This window comes from Ascaphus truei, chromosome 19 (assembly GCF_040206685.1).
Source record: "Ascaphus truei isolate aAscTru1 chromosome 19, aAscTru1.hap1, whole genome shotgun sequence".
NCBI classification, from domain to species: domain Eukaryota; kingdom Metazoa; phylum Chordata; class Amphibia; order Anura; family Ascaphidae; genus Ascaphus; species Ascaphus truei.
The window spans coordinates 12,749,090-12,769,439 of NC_134501.1; the positions used below are offsets into that span (position 1 = coordinate 12,749,090).

At 44.2% G+C, this 20,350-nt stretch overlaps 1 protein-coding gene across 3 annotated transcripts in view; it reads right to left on the reverse strand.

The window, feature by feature from the left end:
- The window catches only part of FHOD1 (formin homology 2 domain containing 1), a 124,563-nt gene that overhangs the window by 51,511 nt on the left and 52,702 nt on the right, over window positions 1–20,350 (reverse strand). For all 3 annotated transcript variants that reach the window (XM_075576636.1, XM_075576634.1, XM_075576635.1), the window contains exons 3-5: window positions 5,289–5,353; window positions 2,174–2,241; window positions 806–911 (exon numbers count right to left, since the gene is read on the reverse strand). In XM_075576636.1, the coding sequence (XP_075432751.1) occupies window positions 806–911; window positions 2,174–2,241; window positions 5,289–5,353 (239 nt within the window). The remainder of the gene's footprint in view (window positions 1–805; window positions 912–2,173; window positions 2,242–5,288; window positions 5,354–20,350) is intronic.

Here is a 20,350-nt window from a genome sequence, read left to right on the forward strand (position 1 = left end):
GTGCAGAGTAAATGAGTACTTCAGTATTAGGCGATACCTATTTTCCTTTGGACCACAATTAATACTACAAGACAAGGTTTTGAGAGTTCTCCTCTCTTTAGCAATCATTACATGCAAAATGCACATGGACCACAGCTTGAAAGGCCCTGTAAGCAGTGAGTGTAACTGTAAATACAGTAGCGGAGTTAAAAAAAAAAAACAATCCACAGCTCAAGGTGCAGATAGTGATATCTAGAAAGCTTGCGTACAAGTAACACCCAGGAAGAATGTCCACGATAGTGGCAACTCCTCAACTTGCTGTGAAGCTTTTTCCCATCCAAATGCATTTGGATATAATCTCCCCCAGCACAGGGTGGTAGCGTCACAATAGTGAATAACGGGTTCTAATAGTATAGGCATGAGGGAATAAGTAAATGAAACCCTAGGGGGAATAAAGTAGATTATCTATGGTGTGATGTGTACAGTACATTGGGGAAACAGGTAGACCAAGTTGGCCAATTGCCAGGTATCTGCCATCAACGTCTACGCAGTGGTTGAACGGCGATTATACCCCCATACTGAGTAACAGTTTTTATGTACAGGTCCACAGTAGAATTACTTTTGTTGCACATTTACTGTTCCACTTCCTTTTGAAAGAAAAAAACTATTTTTTTTTTGAAGTTTATTCTCATTAAATGCTGATTAACACCACTTTTATTTTTTTATTTAAGACATTTGGACCACTCTCCCTCTATACTACACACAAATAAAACACACACATGGGCAATTACATATACTGTTCTTGTCTAACAGTGATGGCACAAACCTCGGAGGATGTAATTCTGATAGTTCTGGTCAGCTTCTGCCCCGACTTTGATCAGACATGTTAAACCTTCAGAGATGACAAACTCGGGGACCAAATCCTTGTCTTCCTATAGAAGTCATCCGGATAAAAATGTAATTATGTGGCACAAATCAGGAGCACATGTGCAGACAGAATTTGCTCATTGTTATCACTGTTTATTCAAGTTTACGTTGTAGTATAAAGGCATATACAGCTCAACCCCCTTATAACACACTGCTTGGGGTCCAAAGAATCACATCGCGCTATAAGCGGATCGCGTTGGAAATAATGTACAATTGTATGCATTGTACAATAAAGTATTTAAGATACCAATAATCGTGTTGCAAATTATTCATAAGTACAAAAATTGGGAGCCGCGCTTGAATCGCGCTATAAGCGGATTCGCGTTGTAACGGATCGCGTTATAACGGGGTTGAGCTGTAGCTATATCTATGGGACTGTTTTATACTGTGATAAATACCTTTTTCTATTTCAAGTTACTTAACGACATATCATGAATACAATTTTTATTATCTGGGGTACCAAGACCAGAACTGCTTTCCTGGGATTAAAAGTGATTATGTCAGATCATATTGTAAATTCCTGGGCATTTCTGAAGGCTGCAGTGACACACTGCTATCACCTTTACCCCTCCTTGATGTATAGTTGTAATGGAGGCTGTGCAATCAAAGGATATAAGATTAAATACTTGCAAGCTTTGGTTAAGTTGCAGAACAGACTTTGGACATCTGAAAGAACACCACAATAGAACCCGGTTCCAGTCTGCCAGTCTTCTTTTAAAGTAAACACTTTAGGGATACTTGATATTTTAGGAAAGTTGATTTGCAGAGTGCAAGGGGGCAGACAGGTTACCCAAAGTGTGTCATATTGTGCAGTGCAATCAAGGCATATTTAACCTCCAAATATACCAGCTTCTTGATGAGCCGACTTTGTATTAAAGCATTTAGGTGCTAATGGTTTAAATCAAAATCCCTACATTATAATGTATAAGCGATGTGCCATTGCCGTTTCAATCTCTGCCCCCTTTTCCTAAAGTGACTGTCCCTTTTCTGTGAAACCACGGGTTAAGAGAGACTAAGATACAGCACAACTCTCAGATTCGGGTTATCCAGAGGGCTATACTTGTGCCATATAGCCATCTGGATTTCGCTAGGAAGATCTCAGCTTGACGCAGCCGTTCTCCGAACGTTACAGACACAAGGAATGTCTGTTTGCTGCCTCACACAGAGAGGAGGTCTAGTGATAAAGGTTGGACAGCAATGCACTGCAGGCACATTCAGCAGATGAGGAAGCTGGGACAAAATACATGGACGTGGCCGTAATTCCCACCTGAAAAAGTTGCTTGAGAGAGAAGAGAGACCTCCTCAACTCGGGCCCATTGGAGTTGTACAACTTTTCTGGAAAAAATAAATAAATATACAAACAAATACATATGCTTATGAAATGTACTACTTAATTACAACGATGCAATTGTGTGTGCCGTGCCCAAATAGTTTACTATGAACAATTACCCTGACTTTACCATCTTAAATATGAAAATCCTAAAGTGTTTCATAATAATTTTGGAGACATCGGGATGTAAAGTGTGTAAAGCGACATTACGGTGCCGGAGACCCCGGAAGTGCAGCGAGAAGTGAGGACGCCTATCTCAACGGGACTTCCCCCGGGTTATATTTTTACAGTGGTGCACAGCTTACTGTACCTCCACACCCTCTGTACCCTCTGATGCTGCATAATCAAAAGTTAATATGTAAGTGAGAATTGGGGCTTGTGGCCCATAATACACCAATTTCATCATTACTAAAGCAAGGATTGTGTGTGTCTGTTTCTTTTTTGCATATTGTTGGGGGTGCCCTGGCAAGACCCTCAAGAGCCGAGGAACCCAGCCTTAGAGGACTGAGCACTAGACTAAGTATTTCTTACACACAGTAAGAGTCTTTGAGCAGAGCACGTGTCGGAGTATGTAAGGAGTATGTGTCGGAGTATGTAAAGTATTTTTATATTCATCAGCTACTGACGTTGAACTACTATGGCTGCCATTTCCTCTCCCAGAATCCCCGGCTTGTCCCCTCCTCACGGTTCATAATAGACACACTGTCCCGTGTGAGGGCAGTGACATCATCAGACTGGAATTAAAGCTTCATTTGACTCCATCTACCATACTGTTATATTGTATGCCAGGAAGCAGGGATTTCCAGAAGGGCGCTCTCTCACATAGAATGTTTTAGGAAATGTAGGAGGGGCCAGCAGGAATGTGCAGAGATGACAATATTTGTTTTGTCCTTTTTCGGCCTAAAGTTGCAAACCCTTTAAACATATTTCAATACATCTTAAATCTGAATGAAAAAACACAAAAAAAAAGTTGTTGTTTTTTTGTTTTTTTAACATTTTTCCAAGTACTATGACATTATTAAAACTACCATAAACATATCTAAATAGAGACTACACCTTAAAAATATACATATATTTTATTGGTACAACATATTAGAAAAATAAATCACTTGTGAGCACATTCACATGTCTCAGACAGGTCTGCACCCCTGCCTTTCCCCATTATCTCTTAGCATACAGTGCTTCCACTGCAGCAAGGGATTCTGGGTAACGACATGAACATGAGCACTCACAGCGTCACCTTCTGCTTCTTTATATATGTTAACCTGGACCCCTATAGCTTATCCCTGAAACATTACACAGCGTAGCTTAAAACTATTACAGGAAACGCACCATACTTTATTTACAAAAAAAATCTCTATATTTTTTTTATTTTCTTGTACAGAAGGTAGTAGTTCAGAGATATATGTTTGAATATGCAGTTATATGGGGTTGTAGTGGCAAATCAATACTCGTTCTCTTCAAAATGAATAGGCCCTGGTGCTCAATCTTTCCTGGAATCCCTTGGTCCCAGTGCAGCAGACTTGCACTATACAGCTCAACTCTGTTATAACACGATCCGCTACAACGCGAATCCGCTTATAACGCGATGTTAAGCGTGGCTCCCAATTTTCGTATTTATGAATACTTTACAACACGATTATTGGTATCTTAAATACGTTATTGTACAATGCATTCAATTGCACATTATTTCTAACGCGATCCGCTTATAGCGTGATGTGATTCTTTCAACCCCAAGCACAGCGTTATAAGGGGGTTGAGCTGTACTTACAATGAAGAGATGAAAGAGGTACTCAGGAAATAGATGGGCGGGCATGTGGTCCTGTCTAAAGAAGGGGTCACGACCCTGCAATCTCACCCATCTCTGCTCATACCGAGTAATGGAAAATAATACATCTCCCGAGTGCCTCTTTCATCTATTCATTTTCAATATGTTACAATACGTAAGATTCTTGCTGCGTCTCCCAGCTGAAAATCATTTTCCTGCAATGACCTGATCGGTGAAAAAATAACAAGCAGAACTGCACTGGGAATACCACAGTATTGAACCGGACTGTCCTGTATTTGGACACGCTGTCCAGTGAAAAAATGTGAGGTTATACTGGACATGCATGTGTCCGGTATTACCTCTCTGGACATAGTGACCTGACTGGCTTGGGGGGCCGCGGGATTTCCCTCAGCAGGGAGAGAGCAGGGCTGTTGCTAGGGGGCTGGGCAGCTTCCTCCATCCTGATTGGCTGCTGCTGGGTAATGCAGTTAATCAGGAGGAGGAGTCAGGAGCCTGGGAGTGGGGCCAAGAAGAGGAGGAAACATCATGGAGCAGACAGGTGTGTGTGTCTCGTGTGCATTGCGCCTTTCACCATTCTGTGCAGTATGATCGGAGAAGCCACCTAGCACCCCATACATACATACATACATACATACATACATACATACATACATACATACATATGAAAAGTTTGAGTGCAGCCAATACCCACTTTGTTTGCAAGGCATAAACGTGTGAAGAATGTTAATATGGTTAATCGAGTAGAGGGGACGGCCAGATGAAAGTGCCTCCTGGAGGCATTACAACTTTGTTTGGAAAATAACCTCATGTTTAAAATGCATTTCTGCCTTTACTCCTATTTGAGTCACACTGTACAGCTCTTAGCTGTACTTCTTTGCTCTTTACAAATATTTATGATGGAGGGAAAATGCGTACGTTTCCCAAAGCCAGAGGGAAGGCGGAACTGAATGACATATTGTACAGTTCAATACTGTCAACCAAAAATTTGCTGCATTACCCAGCAGCAGCCAATCAGGATGTGGTGCCAGGAGCCTGGGGGCGGGGTCAAGGAGAGAAGGAAACAGCACGGAGGTGTGTGTGTGTGTGTGTCTCGAGCGTGTCGCACCTTTCACCATTGTGTCCATTATGTTTGGAGAAGCCACCTGGCAACCCTAGGTACATATGAAAACTTAATATAATCCAAATATATTAATAGTTATCAATTAAGGATGGGCGCACACATTATCCCCCCCTTTCTTGTTGTTGCATTGACGTCTCACTTACCTAGAATAGAATGAACTCTCACTGAGAGTTGTGTGCGAAGAATGAGCGTGGGTCTTCTTCCTTTGCTGAAAAATATACACAAGAAGATTAAAAATACGCATCAGAAACCAAGAAACCACAATGATGAACACTTCGAACCTTGGTTAAAACCAGCTGCCCCCGACGCATTTCTTTTTTATACCAGAATGGAAATCAAGGAGGTCTGCGGAGCGGAAATGTGTTTCCTTTCAGCTTCAGGCACCCCCGGGTTACCAGTAAAGGTATCCCAGGTACTTCCTGGTTTTTAAAGCCCCCCCGCATCATACGGGCCAATAGAAACAGAGGACATTGCAGTGTCCAATTGGCCCGAGTGACACGGGAGATTTAAAATCACCATTTTATTTCCTCTGGAGGGGACAGTACCAGAGTTACTTGTACAGGTGAGTATGTGGGGAATCAGGGGGGTCGTCGGAGCTGAAAATATCGTGTCACAGCTCCGGGGGGACCCTCTGGTTTTCATACGGATACAAAAAAAGAAAAAAAGGGAAGGATAAAAACGAAAACAGGAGAAACTTGTGCTTTAAGAAGCAGCGATGGCCAATGGCCGGATTATATACCACAAGGTGGCACTCCTTTCCCTTGGTAGTGAATCAGAACAAAATTACTTAATGAGAATTACGGATCCAGAGATTAAAGACGAAATACCATGTCTACTAAGTGGTGCTATGCATGAAACACAATGCGGTGTCAGAGGACATCTTGCAGCCCATTCACTCGCATCTACCATTAGGCGTCTTCCAGTTCTGAAAGTAGCACCACTTGGAAAATATGTATTTAAGTCACCCACAGCGATGTATATTTACACTTGGTCTGTAACACCTTGTCTACCACTTTTAATGGTTGTTTTCAAATTTGAGATTGTTTGAACATGTCCCTAATTTGTAGCTTTCCAGAAGCCTAGGGGAACCGGGGATTTCGTCTAGAGACCGGATGTCTTCGTTCACCGTTCAGGGCTTTAATCAACAGGATGAGGACATAAATATACCTCGGGTACCCAGATCGGCTGCAGTAAGACAAGGCAGGATATTTCTACACATTGCAGGAAGCCGATCATAACAAGTTATAGAAACTAAAACACAATGGCTTCAATCTGACGGAATGAGGCCTTGTTAAAGTGTATGCCCTAATCTGCCTATGGTTTTCAAAAATAAATTCTACAGATATGAGAGATACACGCACATATACGTAGAAACGTGTTTGTGGTGTGTGTTTTTTGGTGTTTGTGGTGAGTGTTTTTTTGGTGTTTGTGTGTGTTTTTTTGGTGTTTGTGTGTGTTTTTTGGTGTTTGTGGTGTGTGTTTTTTGGTGAGTGTTTTGGTGTGTTTTTTGGTGAGTGTTTTGGTGAGTGTTTTGGTGTGTGTGTGTTTTGGTGTGTGTGTGTTTTGGTGTGTGTGTGTTTTGGTGTGTGTGTGTTTTGGTGTGTGTGTGTTTTGGTGTGTGTGTGTTTTGGTGTGTGTGTGTTTTGGTGTGTGTGTGTTTTGGTGTGTGTGTGTTTTGGTGTGTGTGTGTTTTGGTGTGTGTGTGTTTTGGTGTGTGTGTGTTTTGGTGTGTGTGTGTGTGTGTTTTGGTGTGTGTGTGTGTTTTGGTGTGTGTGTGTGTGTGTGTGTGTGTGTGTCACTTTATATAATTTTTTTTAAACTGCAAATAAACAAAACAAAACCTTTTCTATTGCAATACATAGTTTTTCCCCTATCTAGGGTAATCTATTGCAATACAAGCCGTCTGATACACTGGGGGGGATTGGACATTGTGCACCATAAACGCCTTATTTGTGTCACTTATGTATCGGAGCATTCTGTGTCCGTTCCCCTGCAGTGAGAGGCACTTGGACCTTCGCCTTTCTTGCATGTGTCATTATAATCACACTTTAGTATGAGGTATAGACTCCACGAGCACGAGGTTCAATGTCACAGATACACCGTCACATTGCCGTAATAGGGACACGATGAGCCATCGGCCCTGTCTGTCTTTGCGTTACCGTGTTGCTATGCTACAAACTAACAAGTATAAGCGAAAGCCAATCATCATGTGATGGGCAAAGTCCAGCAGGAAGCGTGATTAAGTATTAGGAGAGCAGATGTCAGGGCTGTGCTACTCAGCGCAAGAACGCTCAATGTTTCCAAACCAAGACTGTTTATTAAAGCTCGTCTACAGCACAGAAAGGAAATCGGATTCAATGTAAACAAATAAAACGTGGATTTAAGGATTCCTGGGGGCCGCCAAACATCTTTGCAGGATAACGATTCCATTACAAAGGTTTTGTCCAAAAGAAAAGCCCTCCATTGAAAAGTTTCAAACCTTTAAGCCTGTTGCGGGCAGATGAGACTGCAAAACACAGATACAGGCATACCCCGCATTAACGTACGCAATGAGACCGGAGCATGTATGTAACACAGGCATACCCCGCATTAACGTACGCAATGAGACCGGAGCATGTATGTAACACAGGCATACCCCGCATTAACGTACGCAGTGGGACCGGAGCATGTATGTAACAAAGGCATACCCCGCATTAACGTACGCAATGGGACCGGAGCATGTATGTAAAGCGAAAATGTACTGAAAGTGAAGCACTCCCTTTTTCCCACTTATCGATGAATGTTCTGTACGGCAATCGTCATATACGTGCAGAACTGATGTAAATAACGCATGTGTAACAGGCTCTATAGTCTCCCGCTTGCGCACAGCTTCGGTACAGGTAGGGAGCCGGTATTGCTGTTCAGGACATGCTGACAGGCGCATGCGTGAGCTGCCGTTTGCCTATTGGGCGATATATCCTTACTCGCGAGTGTACTTAAAGTGAGTGTCATTAAACCGGGGTACGCCTGTACTGTATAATAACGTGCAGTATTTCTATATACTTCCAGACCAGAGGTAGCAAACTCCAGCCCTGAAGAGCTACAAACAGGTTAAGTTTTCAGGATATTCCTGCTTCTGCACAGGTGGCTCAATTAGTGGCTCACTGCTTCAGCACAGGTGGTGCAGTCTTCAATTGAGCCACCTGTGTTGAAGCAGGGATATCCTGAAAACCTGACCTGTTGGAAGCTCGAGGATTGGAGTTGGTCACCCCGGGTCTAGAAGACTCTTACACACTCTCTTTTAGGGAACCCATAGAAAGATGGGGGGGGGGGGGGGGAGGCAAGGAAGGTTTGTGCAGGTGACTGTAACCAAGGCACGGGCTGCCTTTCTCCGGCCACATACGCCAAGCCCCGAGATGTCATTCAGCTGGGCCTCCGCCAGTCAGAGGGTGTGGGACGCCAGGCCCAGCTATGCCTGAGGATCAATATTGTAGATCACAGTGGAAAATATCCACCGCAAATAAGATGCACTTAGGTATGCCACGTGTACACGTGTCCAGTACACACAGTGGTGCCACGGACAAAGTGTCAGCATCACAGATTCTAATATTCCGAGCACTATAGTATCCAATTAGATTGCAAGCTCCTCGGAGCAGGGGCTCCTCTTCCTTAATGTTACTCTTATGTCTGAAGCACTTTTCCCCATGACCTGTTATTTATATTATTTGTTATTTATATGATTACAACATGTATTACCGCTGTGAAGCGCTGTGTATATTTATGGCGCTATATAAATAAAGACATACAATACAATATGCGATCGTGAAAACCCTTCCCCACCAAAAAAACCCAGAACACATTGATAACCCAATTACAGCGCTCAGCTGTTTAGTACCCGGTGTGAAGCTCCCCCTCGTGTCTGCGAGTTGAGCCTTTTATGGAATACATAATCCATTGTTCACGATATATATAGAAATTTATCACCACTTGGCCCACCTAATCTGACAATTACAAGAGTTGCACGTGTGTGTAGCACGTGTGTGTAGCACGTATGCGTTTGTGCAGCACGTATGCGTTTGTGAGGCACGTATGCGTTTGTGCAGCACGTATGCGTTTGTGCAGCACGTATGCGTTTGTGCAGCACGTATGCGTTTGTGCAGCACGTATGCGTTTGTGCAGCACGTATGCGTTTGTGCAGCACGTATGTGTTGTGTTTGTGTTGTAAGATATTTAGAAGTCTGTAAAATGCCCCTGAGTAAGCGCTGGAATGCAAAGAACCTGCATAATTATTGTTATTAATAATTTCAACTACTACTGCTTTAAAAGCAAAGTAAACACTATTTTGTAATCCCTATTTGTTTAGCTTCAAGTAACAGTAATGGCCAGAGATTGGAACACAGTTGGGTGTATATTGTTTATTTGTTTTACGATCGTTATCTCTCGGCCCACAGTTTACCCAGTTTCATCAGCAAGCCAGATATGTCGGCTACAATATTATTGCCGCTATTCTTAGCTGCGGCCCAAATAATAGCCGTGTGACTGCTCGTATAGGAGCAGAACTTAAACAAAGAACCACTGCATTTCTTTACAACAAACGGAATGTTTACAAAGGTACAAGAGCACGTAAATAAATACGTATATTTTTTTCTTATGAAGATATAATCAGTCTTACAATTATACTTATCTTCTTGAAGGAAGAATACATTTTTTATATTGACCAGATTCTCTGAAACCCGTGGTCCCCTTAGATAATATTTCTCAGCACTTCTAGCTCCTCAGTTCAACAAGAAAGAAAAAGATTAGCGGAAGATGGACCGGTCCGCAAACTGTGCTTAACGGGACCAGATTACAGAAGGTTTGTACACAACATTTAAATCATTGGTTAACTTCAAAATTTACAAGCTTTAAAAAAAAAAGAAGAATTTAAAACTAGTTCTACTCATCCAATTTAAAAAAAAAAAAAAAAGTGACAAAATCGCCTACATTAAGCCCATTAGGGACAGGCCTTTTCTTTACCACCCGTATGATACTCCCCAGCAAATTCATAAAAGGATTACGATGATCAGCTCCGGGCTGTGAGGGATTTTGGATAAGTAACGAAGAGATAATCCCCACTGCACCAGCCTCAGTAAGCAAAGTACAGTATATGTCAGATGCAATACTGTCATGGGCTGGGATTTACTGAACTCCGATGACCATCGCTTAGCGAACTCCATACTCCTCTAGGAATGCACCCTTTACTTTGTAATGCAAGATAAATATACTGAACACAAACTACTCACGCGCGAAGTGGCTGCACATCATATCTGCGTCTGCATTTTTTTTTAATCACCTTTAACTAGCAAAGCAATGCATTGCAGTCCCATCTGGCAGCAAAGGGGGTCATTACTGATCATTACTGGTTATTACTGATCATTACTGGTGGGCACATATACTCATCTTATATTTATCTACATCCCGGACCTGCGGTTTTGGCCAAAACATGAAAGGTTTTTCAAGGACCCAAATTATATTTTAGATGATAACCCAGTGCCTGTATTTAAACCCTCGGAGAGAGAAGAAAAGGTTTTGGATACTTCCTTCTAAAGATGGAATATAAAGTTAAAATTGACGTACTACATTTTTGATACGGCGTGAACAAGATATGGCCCCCTCTGAGGCCGGCCCCGGTAACTGCCTGCGCACGCCTGCAGAAAGCGCAATGCGCGACCACGTTTGCCAAAAGACAAGAAATGTGCCTTTTGGCGCGGCGGCCGAGCGCCGGCTATGTCATGGAGGCGCTTCGGCTAATGAGGGTGAACCGTCGCGTGACATCATCCGCGCCCGCCCACCTCTGATTTCCTACTCTTCTCTGGACGCGCAACTACAGATCGCGGCGGAAACTGGTGCACGTGCCGCCAGGCGCTCTGATGCGCGCGTGCACGCATTGACTGGAGCCGTAGCCTTATAGAGGTCTGCAACCCTGCCCTTTCCCCTTTATCTCTTAGCATACGTTGCTTCCACTGCAGCCAAGGATTCTGGGTAATAACAAGCAAATGAAAAACTCACATTCACCATAACTTATTGTGTGTCTGGATGTAGCCACTTTCGGCATCACATTGCACAGCCAGTATAACGAGCCTCACGCTGATCACACCCAAAAGGTTGAAATAACGGTCTGTTGCGCCTCGGTATTTTGGCTAAGATCAAGTGTGGTGTCTACCCTACCTGTGGCAGGAGTAGGATGGACAGTGGCACACATTTGGTCCTCTGGCCTGGTTGAGCCCAAGATTTCTTGGATCCCTGCACCCCGGCTGGAGAAGTCACAGAGGGGGGTTCTTGGTACAGTACCGTCTGTGTGAGGTTCACTGTGGGCAATTCTAGGCCCTTCTGCAGCTACACACTGGTACGTGGAACAGTTCCCAGCATTGGACCTTGGATCCTACGGATTTACTTCCCTCATTCACATCGTGCCTGGTCCTTCTGGCTAAGGGGGGACGAAATGTTTTAACTCGCCCGTCCCATCAGGGCTGGGCTGCCCCAGCACAGACACGCAGCACTTGGTGTCCTGCTATGGTCGCTGTAGCAGTGCACCCACTTTACACACAGCACTTACTTTGTGTGCGCGGAGGAGATGCAGTTATGCACGGCTAGTCACCGTCTCTCTTCGGAGAGGAAATGACCTGGGTGAGTAGGCTCCGGCCGAAAACCAAAGTCTTGGACTTTCTCACAGGCCTTCTGGACATCCAGAACCCTGATGGAGGTGGACATCCAGAACCCTGATGGAGGACGGCGTCAAAGAGCCCTCTGAGTTTCCTGGCTGAAGATCCTTGGGAAGAGTAACAGGACTTGACTGTCTCAAGCAAGAGCACCCAAGCCACTGAAGCAGCTTAAGTTAACGGGGGGCTCTGCACTTGTTTAACCCAGTCTGTGCTGAAAAGCTGTGTAATGTGGCAGGCATAAGCTTATAAGAGGGGTCCATGTTAAAATGGACAAGAAGCAAAAGGTGACACGATGTGTTCATTTGCATGTCATTACCCAGAATCCCTGGCTGCAGTGGAAGTATTGTAAGCTAAGAGATAACGGGGAAAGACAGGGCTGCAGACCTATCTGAGACATGTAAATGTACTCACAATCAGTATTTTTATTTCCTGTTCACTGTACAGTGCAGGGTTTTTGTCACTCACCATAACTTAGTTTGTGTCCAGCATTTATAAAGTAACTAAAAAATATGAAAGGGGGAAAAAATGCATCTATTACCCAGACTGAATCCTTTAAACATGTCCCGGTCACTAGTACACTTTGGTTCTAGGAGGGACTGCCCTTTAAGTGTTTTGCATGAATATACATTTAAGGATTCAGGGCCGGCTTTTCGATGAGATGCCTCTGCTATCCTTAGCTTGTGAGCTCTTGGCCGAGACTCCCAGTATTGTGGCTTCCCACAGTGAGTCAAATCTTCTAAGAATACAGACTATGACCGGGAGAAGGTTGACTCACAATTATAAAAAAAATTAATATGGAGAGGTCACTAGCGTCCATGCCTTCCAGGAGGTGAAAGGAACACACACACACATACCAAAAGCCACCAAGTAGAAAAGTATTGTGAGCGGTTATTCTGGGCTTTAACCTACCACTATAGGAATACAAAAAAGAAGGGGGAGCACAGGTTAAGGGATAATGGGGGTAATAAAAACGAGGTGATTAGGTTCGAGTGTATTGGTCCTCAAACTGGTGATTCTGGGGGTGGTAATGTATAAAATAACAGAATCACTTACACAGCCTTGTGCAAGTGCTATCACATCAAGGTTCCTTTTGTTCTTTGTTCTGCATGTGTGGCGTTCTGTCTTCCCTGGTCCAAGTGGTGACTTCTTCCATCTGCCTGCCGCTCTTGGTTGTGGTACCCCCCCCCCCAGAACAAATGAATGAACAGGTGTTAAGGGACAGAGCAGATGTTAATTTAACAATAATGCCTGGCTTCGGTAATTGCAAAAATATAGAGCAGAATAAACTGCAATCACTCGCACGGGCGAGTGTGAGCGTGATCTTTAGGGAGGTATCTTTCTTCCTCCTCCACATAAAAAGTCTCTGTGCTCTGGACTCGTGAGACACCAGATGATAGTGGGGATGAATAAATCAATGAATAAATAAACCAAAATGATACTCACACGGCCTCGTGTGAGCGCACACTGGAAATGGTATCTTTGTGTTCTCTGTGAGCTTCAATACTGGCTCTGTGGCACAGTTGAAGCTTGAAATCCCCCTCCGTGTGATGGTGTAAACAAGTGATAAATCACTCTTACGTGGAGTTACAACCGTTCTCTTTATTTTAAAACTAAAACAATAAAAAATGCACTTAGATCAAAACATAAAATAACAGCCAGTCTTTCGGATGGTGGTATAGGGCGCGGGGTGCGCAGCTAACTGAATCCGCGTCCGGGTATAGTGCTGCGCTTCCGTTGTCCTACTCCTGACGGTGGCTGTGTTGGTCCAAAATGCTTAAAAGGTTTCGAGCAACGCGTTTCGCCCTTTCTCGGGCTTCCTCAGGCTCCGCTACGGAAGCGCAGCACTATACCCGGACGCGGATTCAGTTAGCTGCGCACCACGCGCCCTATACCACCATCCAAAAGACTGGCTGTTATTTTATGTTCTTACTTCTTTTTGATCTAAGTGCATTTTTTATTGTTTTAGTTTTAAAATAAAGAGAACGGTTGTAACTCCACGTAAGAGTGATTTATCACTTGTTTACACCATCACACGGAGGGGGATTTCAAGCTTCAACTGTGCCACAGAGCCAGTATTGAAGCTCACAGAGAAAACAAAGATACCATTTCCAGTGTACGCTCACACGAGGCCGTGTGAGTATCATTTTGATTTATTTATTCATTGATTTATTCATCCCCACTATCATCTGGTGTCTCACGAGTCCAGAGCACAGAGACTTTTTATGTGGAGGAGGAAGAAAGATACCTCCCTAAAGATCACGCTCACACTCGCCCGTGCGAGTGATTGCAGTTTATTCTGCTCTATATTTTTGCAATTACCGAAGCCAGGCATTATTGTTAAATTAACATCTGCTCTGTCCCTTAACACCTGTTCATTCATTTGTTCTGAGGGGAATACCACAACCAAGAGCGGCAGGCAGATGGAAGAAGTCACCACTTGGACCAGGGGAGACGGAACGCCACACCAGCAGAACAAAGAAATAAAGAACAAATGAAACATTGATGTGATAGCACTTGCACAAGGTCGTGTGAGTGATTCTGTTATTTTATACAGTACCACCCCCAGAATCACCAGTTTGAGGACCAATACACTCGAACCTAATCACCTCGTTTTTAGTACCCCCATTATCCCTTAACCTGTGCTCCCCCTTCTTTTTTTGTATTCCTGTATCGTTAAGGATCCTGGATAGATCCTATCGGGGTCTGAGCCATAGGAAGGGACTACGAAGCCAAGGGGATCCCAATAAACTTAATAAAAGGTCATAATATCTTATTTATTTCCCCCAAACATTTTATTTTAAGGTAGCGCCCGGGCACTTTTCTTCATTATTCTTTAACCTACCACTGTCAGAGAGACTTGCAAAGTATCATAGATTATTATTAAAGATCCAGTCCCGTCTGGCAACAAAATGTACTAATGACATATACCCGATAAATCAGAAATCTCCCCAGAAGCCTACGTTAGTATAACTCGTATCATGTTAGTATGTTGCCACTTGGGCATGTCCTGCTCTTGAAGAACATCAGCTCTGGTTTGAGGTTACCAGGGAAACTTTTTGAATGTTCTGGCCTTTGGGCAGAGATCCATTTTAACCTCCCGGAAAATGAATATGTATACTAATACCTAATACAGGACATATCCTCCTAAAACAAGAAGGAACTGGCACTCCAGAGGTCTTCATACAAAAAATAATATAATTTGAATCCACACAGATCAATGGAGGGGGGGAGTGATCTATGTGCCCTTGAGGCAGCTACAGAAATCCAGCACCTAATTTCTTCCTCCTATTAATACACAAGAACACTACCTGCTGAGCGGAGCGTCAGGTTTCCAAAATAAAAGAGAATGAGGTGTTCAGGAGGCAGTTAAACGCACTTGGGCTTCTGCAGGTATTGCTGCTTTACCCCACGACGGATGTGCACGGTATATTAAAGAGGTTCTATTCTATGTTGACCAAACAGAGTAACAATGTTATATAATTAACACATAGAAATTTTACTTTCTTTACATGTACAACAGAGTTTTCAAATGCGGGGTGGAGCGATTGTTTGCAATACCTCAGCGATAAAGGAATCACGATTTATGCATGTATGCTTCACGGGCAACTGGACAGAGTATGCACGGGCAGGAAGATAACGAGCGAAGACAAAGCAAAGGGATTCACTTCAGGTAATATCTTTACACCTAATACCAGGACAAACATGTAAGAATACTTAAGATATGTACAATGCTTTTAAAGGCAGCGATCACGATATAAACGTGCCAGTCGTTAGCTCATTGTGAGCATACACCTTTAAGCGAGACGCGAAACTGCTGCTGGCGTGAGAGCTACCGATAGGCGAGTGGCGACTCCCAAGGGGAGCTCCTGTTTTCCCAGGATACTGGGAGTGCTGGAAAGAGAGGAAGGTAAATAGCTATAATTACCCTTTTCATTCTATACAGTGCTTCCATTGTATACAGCACTCAGTGGCGGATTTAACATTTTGCCATCCACCATAGGCGCTTACCTTTTCGCAGCCCTTGTCTCCTCCTTTTACAGCATCGCGGTGTCAAATGACGCAGCAACGCCACGTGACAACACAACGCCATGTGATGTCGCAGCATCATTTGACGCCGCAACGCTACAGGAGGAGGGGGCGTGAAGGAGAAGGTAAGAGACCTTTACAGAGGTCCCCCATTAACCCAGGTAATCAGTGGGGACGAGAGCAGGGCCTCTGTATATGGGGGGTGGGGGAGTTGCCACCCTAGGCCGGTCCTATCAGGCCTAATGGGAAATCCACCACTGACTGCACATATTAAAGCAATACCCATACAATGAAACCGTGCGCAGAAGAGCTTACAATCTACATTTATTCGTACAAAGGACCAGAGAGAGAGAGAGAGATTTAGTAAGATGTGTTATGCCATAAGACCCCTTTTCCAAGGGCCTGATGAGACATTACAGCCCATTCAAGTGTAAAGACCGTAAAGTGTCTTCCGGCAACGGAAGGCGTCATACAGTATGGAATGGCATCGGTTGTTAAATATGTCAACATTTACATGGTGATCTGGCAACAGTTGCAAAGAGCAGATGAGTGTTTCCAACTGGTGCCCCTCAAGACCCGTGTTTATTCCGAGTGCCACTTAACACATTTACAATGGCAGGTGTCTAAAGAGGCTGTCCCTCCTGGCGGCAAAGTTAACTCGCAGGCCCCTCAGTGAGAGGGTTGCGTCACGTTTCATATGTTATATGTGCATTATTTTACGCCTTACAAAAAAAACATCACGGGTATAATTATTTCATAATTATTGCAACTTAATCTTTCCTTGGAAACCAACTCCTTTGGAAGGATTCCGCAATCTTCATTTCACCACTTCTGTGATAATGTTTGCGTGTCCTGGGACTAAAATCTTATTTAGCATGGGAATAAGGCCTCACGGAATATTGAATGGGGCCTTAAGAGAAGAGGTTATATAGTCAAGTGCTTTGGCTTCATTGCAATTCCAATATGTGTTGGTAATTTGGACTACACCTGTAACCCTGCTGCTAAGTGGTGGGCAAAATGATATACTTCAAGGCATACATGTGTTGCCCTTAAGTTCTCTAAAAGGGCCACCTTGCCCCCCTGCAAGTAGGTGCTTCTCCTCACCCCTGCTGGTCAGCTGCTTAATGCCGGTCCATGGATGAATCCGATCCTGCTCCTCTTCTTACAACGGGAACTAGTGACTGCACAGGGGAGGAGCAGGGCAGAACTTACCAGCGCACTGCCATTAACACTGAATGTTGGAGGGGCCACAGCACCAAAAGTGCCCCCGCCCCTCCGGCCGCACCGTCACGAATGACACGAATGGAAGAGGAGTCCTCCTCTTCCATTCCTCTGCTGGTCAGATCACGTTCCGTGCTCTACGGGAGCGCAGAACACCGTCTCCCCATGAAACTGAGCGGATAGCCCATGACCTAGTGACCAGCCCCTAGAGTGCAAGAACCCATGACATGATGGCTACAGTATGGGGTATGCAAAGGGTTAAAGCAGCCGAGGGAGCAGGAAAATGCTACGATCTGATCCGCAGATGCAACATCCTCGCTCCCTTTGCACTGGGAGATGGGGTGAACAGGGTAGGGCTGCAGGGGAAGCTCCCAGGGTCCACCAATCTTCTAAAGTTAACTTTGATGCAGTGCACTCCTCTAGAGTAATAAAGGAATCAGATGGTTCACATCAATGCGAGAGAGTTGTCCTCCCTGTTTGTTATCTTTAGGATTCTGTTTTCACTGGCCAACAGCCAATGCAAGATACAACAACCTGTGCTTCCCACATCTGTGGCTTCTCTTTCATACCAAATAACACGCCTTGTTATATTAAGTCGTAAAAGTAAACACAATAAGACATATCTGATGCTCCGGGTTCCACAAAGACTTTCCTTTGTGGATTTCCCATCAAAGTGGGTGGAACTTTCATGTGTAGCTTTGGGCGGAGAACGCTCAAGGAGAGAGGACACAAATAAAACTCTACCATGGCACAGGAGAGAATGGAAAAAGTGCATAGCATCTAAACAACACTAGATGTTTGTATAGTCACTGGAGTGTCAACAAGAGTTAGAATGATCCTTATGGTGATATTTGGATCATTGTCTATAATACACAGACAAAATCATCATGGTTATCCCCCTTCCCTCCCCCAAAAAAAACAAATAGATCTGTACATATATTACAAACGTTTATAAGCCCCAGTCCCATTTACAAATCTACTTTAATTTTCCTTTTCAAGTGTCATTGTGAAATGGAATAGTAGTTATTTTGTTTCTAAATGGACGGATGGATATTTTTTGTGCTCGGTCCCCTGTTGGCGATAGCCTCGTTAGGCCATGCAACTCCATCCCCTATTGATGTATTCTCAGAGGCACTTCACAAATTCTTCCTCGGCTTAAGTTGATACACGCGATAGAAGTTGTGTCAGTGATGAATATTCTACGGCTCGCATGAAATGTTGTACTTTATGTTGCAGATCTTAACTACAGCGTCGCCAACAGAAACTGTTGGGCACAGGAGAAATACAAGAAGCAGCTCCCTCCACTCAGCAAACTGGTGAGGGGGGGTGGGGGTGGGGGCTTGGTATGAGAGAGATAGGGAAGAATTTTTCTGTGGGGGTGGGGGGGGGAGCAGATGGGGTGGGAGAGAGATAGGGGGGTAATGGGTCTGGGGGGCACGGAGCACAGTACAGTGAGACGCTGCTTGGGCTTACCTACGGTCCATGGATGGACGCACTGGAGCCACGTGAATGGGGAGCACTGGCCAGAGGGACAGCGGGTTTGTGAGCAGGGGGGGCCCTTCAAAGCCCACAAAAGCGAGACCCAGGTCGGATGGGCAGCAGCTCGCAAAGGGCGGCCTTACCTGGCGGCGAAGCGAGCTCACCTGGGACTTCTTAACACAGAGGTTAGGCCCCACTGTCACAATCAGAGCCTGGATGGGCTCCCTCCGTTGTCACATAAGGACCCGCTCCACAGGTAGGACACCGTGGGGGCAGGCTTTTTTTTTTTGTAACTTGCACAAGGGCGGTGACTACTAGTTCCACCCCATGCTCTATACCTTGCGACCTCTGAGCCAATGTTGGCACCTGGACGATCTACTTCCATTCATTTTATTAGTTCCTCTAGCAGCTGAGAACAGTATTTGAATATAAAACTCATTTTTAAAGTGAACGGAAATATACAGTGAACATGGTCTAAATACTGGATAATTGCTCACCACGCTATTTCCATATTGTATTGCATCTGTGTGTAAACGGATCTCATATGACATTGCTGTCCTTTTCTGATCCTTCTACTATGTATCATTTTATTTATATGTAGCGCCAACAGTGTAATCAGCGCTTTAAAATTACAACACAAGGTAAATAAATAACAAACAATGGGGATAATGACAACATAAGGGAAAGGAGTACCTGCCCCCAAGAGCTAACAATCCAAGTGGTACAGTATGTTAATCTGGTCTCTTTAGAGAACTGGTTGAAGAGCATTGCTCTAATTCTTACAGCTGACACGCTGTCCGACGTACCAGCTCACTCCGTCATTCTGTACCATTGTCTGATATTTTTAGCCTTCCTTTGTATGCGTATGCATGTATATCTAGTTATATAGCGCTTCACCGCAGTAATACACGCGACAATCATATAAATAAAAAAATAATACATATAACACATAATGGGAACAAGTGCTTCAGACATAAAAGTGACAGTTAGGAAAAGGAGTACCTGCTCCGAAGAGCTTACAATCGAATTTGCTTTTAGCTGGTAAGAGGTGGGAGCTTGAGATCCAGTTACTGCAGAAAGAGATCATTGAAAGTTCTGAGGTTTCACTGACACGGTCTCATCAGCAACCCCAAACTGTAACAAAGAAACGCTGCATACCCAGGGAAGGATGCAGATTAGAACTCTCACTTGGAAATAATCAAACAAGAATTCAAGGCTCCTAAATGACTTGGCTTGTTTAATAATATGAAGGCATGCTATTTTCTTTGCGGCGACTCATACTCTAAAACATACTAAAGAGGTAATGGACGCCAGGTGGCCCATATGGGCTTTATATGTCCCTACTTATGTAAAACCTTGTAAACAGTGCTTGATCTGTGGTTTTTACTACCATTTCTTAACTCTTAAAGGAGCGGTGCCTCTTGGTTTTTTTTTTTTTTTTTTTAACTTTATGGGAAACAGGGAGTCTCTGAACCTAAACCGCATTAAAGTCCACTCTGGGGACCCCCTGCTTCCCGAGAAGGTGCCCCGGTAGCAGCTCTGGATGGGCACCCAATAAGCGGGTTTAAAGCTCCCAATAGGCAGCAGCAACGTCATCCCTTACAGCAGGGGTGCGCGCCCCATAGGGGGGGAGGGGTGCGGGAGGTTTTTCTAGGGGGGCGCGGTGGTTGCAGAGCCCCCGCGCTCTTCCCCATGGCATTTAAATTAAATGCCGGGGGATCTCGTGAGGCCCCTGCAACCTATTACTTACCGAGATTCAGACGGCTGTTGACAACGCGGTGTGAAATGACGCTGTAGGG